General features: G+C 55.8%; 1 protein-coding gene across 1 annotated transcript; it reads right to left on the bottom strand.

Annotated features, from left to right (window-relative positions):
- Nucleotides 1–5,105: 5,105 nt before the first annotated feature.
- VDBG_02213 (predicted protein) lies at nt 5,106–5,918 on the bottom strand (the record flags this gene model as incomplete). The annotated part of the gene is made up of 1 exon (XM_003007979.1): nt 5,106–5,918. One exon carries the CDS (start codon nt 5,916–5,918, stop codon nt 5,106–5,108), a length of 813 nt encoding a protein of 270 aa, XP_003008025.1.
- Between the last annotated feature and the right edge of the window lie 1,751 nt (nt 5,919–7,669).

Raw genomic sequence — 7,669 nt, 5'->3', positions numbered from 1 at the left:
TGTTCCAGTTATATCTTCTCTTCCCACAAGTCCCTATATCCGGAGCAGCGCCTGAAATCTGCTGATAAATCATCTCACAATACCGATGGGTTTCCTGGTACTAAGCTGTGATGCTCGAGCTACCTGTGAGGAAGTCCATTCGGTGAACCCTCTTGGGTTTCCCCCAAAAGCCGTGACTCGCCTGAATTGCACGTCCTAACTGTGTGATGATGACGTGCCCTTGACCGGTTACGAACCCACTTCGCCCTCCGCAGCTTGAATCATATTCAGCTTCACATCCTGTAAGAACCAAGTCGTCCGTCCAAAGAACTCAAGTCTCATGGTTCAATGTCCCAACTCATCTTGTCCGCTTTTGGCATGCTGACAGCCGAAGAAACCTCCTCATCCCCTACCAAAGCCATCAGATAGCAGTCTAGGCACTCTATCACCATTCAATATGGTCTCTGCGATGGTTACATCAGAAAACACGCCAGGGGAGCAGCTACCCGACAAAAGCCTCTCCAGGCTGCCCAAGCAGTGACCGGTTGACCTGGCCAGGACTGACAGGAAAGTACACAAAGTCATCTTGGCAGGTAGTCGCTCCGCGCTGGCTGACCCCAGCTTAGGATGAGTCGTCCGACCTTTACGGTTTCGCTTTCTGAACGATGTCAGCCATGGAGCCATGTCTACAGAGAACATGTGTTCTGTTAGATATATCATGAAAGCTTCATGACGCACACAGGCTATACAACCATCTGCCGTACGAACTCAACGCTTATCGTCGAACAGAGCCCAACGGAAAAGTTGTCCATGGGTTGAATCGCTTGAACAGGATTACAGGCAGATCCAGCCCCGAGATGGAACTCATTACGACACTCAGCACCGACCACTTGCAACATGAGATATGTGAAATTGTTTCATGTCTCTCCGTAACATTGTGAGGTCGCACACTCTGATCGTATCACTTGCTCCAATAAGTATAACGCAGCTCGAACCCGCTCCCTGCCAAGGCAACATCGCATGTTCGATGGCACAGAGCCATGCACACTTGTGTCAATAATAAACTCTGTCAAAGCCTCGTGTACGCAAACGCCTGGTTGCATTCCACGGTTCGAAACCTAGGGCTTGGTAGGCACCAGTCCACAATCTGGGTCGACGAAGATACGAAGATGCACGGGCGACAGCCAAGATCTCCACATGCAGCACCGCTGAGCCGGTGCGCGGCGAAACGATTCAACGTTCGACGCCTTCTCAGCCTCATCATGTCTGCAAGACATATTTGGGCCATCAAGAGAGTTCAAGGCAAGGAGGAGAAGCCCAAATTGGCATGTCGTCATACCCCACAATCGACCGTGTTGCTCATTCGGGTCGTTGAGTCCCCACAAGGGTCCAAGCAGAGAGAAAAAAAGGAAGGGAACGTGCCACCCCAGCAGTCCACAAAAGGGCAACCCAGGTGAAGAAGGGGAGTCCTTGGAATCTCGAGACCGAGGAAACGAAACACAATCTAACCCAACGCCAGAGAATGTTTTTTTTCTCTTCGTTCTCAATAGCTTCAACGGTCACCTCCACTTGGACCGCGACTAAAACGAATGCGAACGGGAATAAATAGCATCCCTCAACCCAGCAAGCAGCTGAGCAGGGTTCGTCCCCGGGTAGACACTGGACCCCTAATTTGCGACGTCTCCATCACCGTGGCGAAGAATGTCAGCGACGACTGAGTAGACGATGGGATCGTCGAGGCAAGCGATGAACGGTGAAGCGACGCTGGCCCCCACCCCTCGTACTCACGACCAATCCACCGACTCGCTGGACTATGAATAGTTAGCTCTCGCTAAATAAGCGGGTGCCGCCGTTTTCGCGCGCCAAGGGGGACCACCCGAGAGGACTGTGCGCAGCCTTTTTCTGTCGTTGCAAACAGCGTTCGCGACATGACACGAGGTCACAGGGCACGGCAGGGGGGAGCCTGTTTCTGTTCGGGGATACGAGGAGCGCAGTTGTTGGTGCTCGTTCTCTCGTCCTGAGATGAGCTTATTCACCGGGGCCGAGGGAGCTGCACAGGTCAAATGACGATGCGGTAGCAACAGCGGTGGCAGGGCAATGCAGACGAAGAAAAGACGGACGCCCCGATCGGGCTGCTGAGGCGCCCCCCCTTCCCCCCTTGCAGCATCGTGAGCACCCCTGCCCCCTGGTCGGTCAGCCGAGTGGTTGAGTGCTGCATCTCCATGTTGAGGTTCCTAGGCGAGCTGGTTGCTGATTCATATTCATTTTAGCAGTGAGCATCAACCTGCCCACGCTTGACGGTTGGGCAACACCGGCAGCAACAGCTCAGCTGCAAGCAAACCTCGCTGGGCTGTCGACGTCCCATGTCCACCCAAGCTGTCGGTGCTCAGGTCTGCCTGTTGGTGCACGCGCGGCAGAATGCGTCAGTCGGGCCACCATGTCAGGTACCAGGTACAGAATCGGGGCGCTCGTCCCTTGGGCTGCACAGCCGGGTTGATGGCGTGTCCGTGCCGCTGCAGTGTGTATATGCGTGTGTGTGTGTGTGTGAGAGAGAGAGAGGGAGAGAGTGTGTGTGTGTGGTTGTCTGGGGGAAACCCGACACGGCTTGAACGGAAGAATATCGTCCCATGTAATGTGTCGCATCTTCATCGTGTGACAGCGGCCGTATTCGGAGAGGTCGGCGCAGTTCGCGGGATGGAGGCACCGGAGGGGCGTGAGGGCACGATGGTATGAAGCCGATGGTGAGTGGTGAAGGCAGTCAACGATGCTAACCAGTGTTGGATGCTACTGGTGCATGCAACCATCACGAACTTTGGCGGAGATAGCAACCCCCCATGATCAATCAGATGCAGAACAATTCCAATAGCTGGAAACTCATACATACAATGGCCACACAATCATGTCGTCATGACAAAAACTCCAGCATCCACGTGGTCCCTCCTGCCTCTTCCCCCCCTGTACCTTCTCCCCCCCTGGTGCCTTCTTTTTTCCACCCCGCCCCGAAAGACACCTCTCGGCAGCTGGTTGCACTTTAACGACCCCCTGCACTTCTCGCCAATTCGCACCCAACACAAGCTGTGCCAGGTTGATAGACTCTCCTCTGGCAGCTGGTTGCACTTTAACGGACCCCCTGCACTTCTCGCCCAATTCGCACCCAACCACAGGCTGTTGCAGGTTGATACCCACCAGCGATCGGCCCGATGCGAACCCAGCCAAGACAGCTCGACAGAGAGGGGGGCCCTGCCTGTACCTGCTTTTCGTGCCTGCATCAGCACACCAGCCTTTGCCCACCCTAGGCCATCTTCACGGGAGCGTCCCCTCCAAAATGAGACGGGCCGACCCATCCACTTCACTGGCAGCGAAAAAGATGCCACCGCCCTTGGAAGATGCATGAAAGCCACACACACTCTGTCTGTATGTCTTCATGACCCCTCCTTGGCGTCGCATCCTCGGCTTGTCGTCGAGATCGAACGGCAATCGCGGTGAGAACTCAAAAGTCCAAAACGAGCTCGGCAGACCAAATACGGCGAGAGAGAGAGAGAGAGAGAGAGAGAGAGAGCAAGAAGCACATGGGCGTGCCAAGGAGGAACAAAACGTCCAATCGCCTTCTTGGCACACACCAAACCATATCCCGAAGAGGAAACTCCACGGTGTCCCATTCCTCTCTCTCTCTCTCTCTCTCTCTTTCCTCTGCTCTCTGCACCCATCGCGCAGAGGGAAAAGAGCTCCCGCAAAAGTAAGTGTCTTGGCCGCCCGCACGCTCGCTCCCTCGCCACCCGGTATCCGAACGAACAAGAAAAGTACTCGCCCGGCCCATTCCTTCGCGCCTCGCACCTCGTCCAAATGAGTGAATCGTCAACCTCTCCAAGCCGACAGGGTATTTGGGGGGGGGAAGGGGTGTTGGAATGAGTGAAATACGTGAACGCCTCAAAACCGAATGTAAACCCCATCACTTCGGACAGCCACCGATCCGAAAATCTGGCCGTCGCGTTGAATCGAGGGTGTATAGACAGGGGGGCGGGGCAGAAGGAGCAGGCCAGCTGATCAATAGGCGAGAAAGATCGGGAGACGGGGGACATGGGGAAAGAAAAAGCAAAGATGACCGCGAAAAGAAGAGAGACACCACTGCAGAGCTGAGAAGGGCGGCGTTGGGAGATTACAGTAAACCATCGTGCAACAGAGCAGCACACTCACACGCACACACTTGGCTTTGCTTTGTAGGGTCAGGTGAGCTCCCCGTACCTGAGGGCGGGGCCGTGCACGCAGAAGCACTTGCAGCAGCCTGCGAATAATGCGCCGCTAGCCCATGGGCGCCCCGCCCCGCCGCCTTTTCGATTCCCGGCCGAGACGAGGTGGTGGGTAGGGAGCTAGCCGAGTCGTGCGTTGGCGGCGAGGGGAGAGAGAGAGAGACGGAGAGACAGAGAGAGAGAGAAATTGTCGGTGAGGCCATCGTGAGATTGCGGTACACACTATCGAGAGGCATTTCTTCTCGCCAACCCTTTTGCCCCCACCTTCTCTTCGTGCATAACAGAAGGTTTCAGCCCCCCTTCCCATGTCCCCATGTCACGATGCAAAGCGGTGAGGAGAAAAGGTAGGTATGTTGAATAAGGTGTTCAATCTGAAGACCCTTGATGTGAATTCGTCCAAGATGCCTAGCTCCACAGGAGTTTGCATCTTGGGTATCGGCCCCAGCCAGCCTTCATGGCGAAGGAATAAACTAAATTACAAGAATTGTAGGGTTGTCCCGAGTATCGTCGCATTTCCTTCCCGAAAACAGTTGCCTGCTTTTGTGTGTGTGTGTAAGGGGGTGGTATCTCCCATCTCTAATATGATTGATGGGGGGTTGTTTCCCCTTCCATCCCTTTGTATCCCCCGAGCCCAGATAATTCCCCACCATAAAATAGAGTACAGTGAAGTCGCCGTTGACAAGTTAAGGAAATAAAACTCCAAATTGGGTATGCGTGTGAGGCCGTGAGAGAGACATGTAGTAATAGAATCGCTCCGGTCCGTTGACTGATAATGAAAATGTGGTTGAATGATCATGTTGTGTGTGGTGTAGTTGGTAGTGTTGTTGGCTTGTGTGTAATGATAAGAATGAGTGTTGGGGTTGAGTGACTGAGGCCGCCTCAGAAAAGGCCGCCGTCAGAGTGCCGGATGCCCTGCTCCTGGAAGACAATGCCTCTCCTCTTCCAGCCGCCGCGCTTGATGAAGTTCTCAACGGAATCCATGGTCTGGATAGGCGGCCGCCTAGGGTTGGACAGGGAGGTCTTGTGGCTGAAGTTGTGCCAGCTCTTGGCCTGGCGGACCTCGCGCTCTGCAGGTGCGACGAGCTCAAAGTCAGACATATCGACTTCGTCATCGTCCTCATCCTCCTCGTCGTCCGACTCCTCAAAGACGCTGATCTGAGGGCTCTCAGCCATGTCGATCGACGCAATGGTCGACTCGGACCAGCGCGACCGTGCTTGCGGTGACAGTTGGGAGGCAGTGGCGTTCGCCATGGCATCAAGCTGCTGACGTTCTTGGTGTTGAAGAAGGTTGAGCTTGTACATGAAGTAGTCATCGCCCTCGGGTTGGGCCTGCTGCCTCAACTCGTTTGTGGGCTGCATAGGTGTGGGCGAATCGTCGGGGACGGATACCGTCTTGGAGGACGCCTCGGCACGGATGTACTCCTCGATGACCTCCTCCTCGGAGCTGTTGTGGTGCTCCGGAAGAATGTAGGGTCGCTCGTCGAGAGGCAGTGGTGGTGCGATGAAGGTAGGGTGCATGCTGAGGGGGTCAAAGTCAATGACCTGTGTTCTTCGGTGGCTTCGCTTCGAGGCCGAAGATGTGAGAGAGCAGGATGTGCATGTGGAAGAGGCGCTGGAGACCGAGTTGGAGAGGCTTGGCTTCCTCTGGTGGAAGATCTCGGCCGAGGGCCGTTGTGGTGATGATGGCGACATGACGTAGATGTCGAGTATGTCAAGTCCCGTTGTGTTGGGACGGTTGCTATGATGTATGTCTGGTGAGGTTATCGACGCATGTGTGTGTATGTCAAGGTCGTAGCGAGTGTGAAGGGCGAGAACTGAGAGATCTCACTGCCGGATATAAGTGATAGATGGTGTATCAATCTCTTGAGGTGACGGTGGGATGGCATACATATTAATAAAGCAGGCCTCATCGGAGCAGGACCAGGACCAGGACCTGGCAGCCTGCCAGGCTTCCGCTCACATTGACGGCCCTGCCTTGCACGGCGGGTCCTTGAGCGGGGAAGAGGCTTGGAGGAGGCAAACTAGCAAGAGAGACACCGAGCAGGGGAGGGTCCCTGATGATCGCGCTGCAAGGAGCCTAGCTCGATAGATCCAAGGTTCAGCACAAGGACAGGGGGGTGAAGCGAGGAACGCGGTGCCTTGCAGGGTGTGCATGGCACGTCAGCAGGAACAGAAACGGAAACAAGAACACGAACGACTCGTACTCATCACGCACGCTACGCACTCCCTCCACCCACCCCACGGACGAGCCTGTCCAGCTGCGACACCAGCTTTACCGGAAGGTCGGGCGCGCTAGGTGTCTAGGAACGCCTTAGGCCGTGGCTCGGCGGTGTGTCTATTACTCACCGCCGCATCATGGGCGACGCTCGAGGTTGGCGGGCGGCCACTTGTAGCGTGTGAGTGGTCGAGAGGCCAAGTGAACTCAAAGGCCGAAGGCACAATAGTGATGGCTCCAAGGACAGCCCGCAACACCAGCCTGTTCCGAGAGGGTGGGTGGGTGGACATCGCCATGGCTCGCTCTGAAGCTGACGAGCCTCGCCCTTACCACGCAAGGCGCCTTGACTGATGACTTTTGCTTGGAGATGCACACCCGATGCGAAGGTGCGACACCACGAGCCAGAGAGAGACAGACTGGCCAACCGCGTTGCCGCAAGAGGATGAGTTGCCTGGAGGCTACAGAACAGAGCCAGGCGATAGAGCTGGGCAAAATGCCAGGTCCGTCAGCTGGTTCGCCGAGCCAATCCTCGTACCCAAGAGCCGGATCCGGCCAAAGTGGTGTGAGGACGCGACAAAGCGACAGGGCGACGGCAGGTCCGGCCCCAGGATCGTGATGAATGCTCTTGTTTTTCCTGCTCCCCACCTTTGAGTCCTCTTCCGCGAGGGTTTGTCGCTGGACTATGACTTAGCCTTGAGACGATTTCTGGCGTCCAAGCGTTCAGGTCTGCTAAGGGGCCGACGACAAGTGCAAATCCAAAATCAGACATGGCGGGAGTCTGGTATGGTTCGTGCCTGGTCTCGACTGGCCTCGACAGGGCCGGTCGCTCGCTGGCCGCCTGTCCGCACGCTCAGCGTTCAGACATGTCTCATACGTCATGTTCGTTGGGAGGTCGAGAAGAGGCCATTCGGGCTTTCGGGCAGGGTGAGCCTCGTCTGGTGCCAAAGGGGGAAAACTGTAGCGACTCGGTCGCGATCGCGATGGAAAGTTTGTTTCACAACTGGAGGGATCATGTATGGCCCAGGCGCGTCAGTGTGTTGTTCTCATCAGTCGCCCGAAAGGACGAGCTGGACAGGCTGGTCCTGTTCGAAACATGGAAGAAATATGTGGATAGCAGCAAGAAACGTGCGAGTGACGGCGGTAGAGACACTTCTCGACAATGCAAGGCAAGGATTCGGACAGATCCACCAGATCGCTCCATGCTGAGTGGACGAGGCTGCGACCCAGG

This window comes from Verticillium alfalfae, genomic scaffold (assembly GCF_000150825.1).
Source record: "Verticillium alfalfae VaMs.102 supercont1.2 genomic scaffold, whole genome shotgun sequence".
Taxonomy (NCBI): Eukaryota; Fungi; Ascomycota; class Sordariomycetes; order Glomerellales; family Plectosphaerellaceae; genus Verticillium; species Verticillium alfalfae.
The sequence above is the reverse complement of the archived record's forward strand: the minus strand, read 5'-3'. Positions and strand labels throughout refer to the sequence as shown.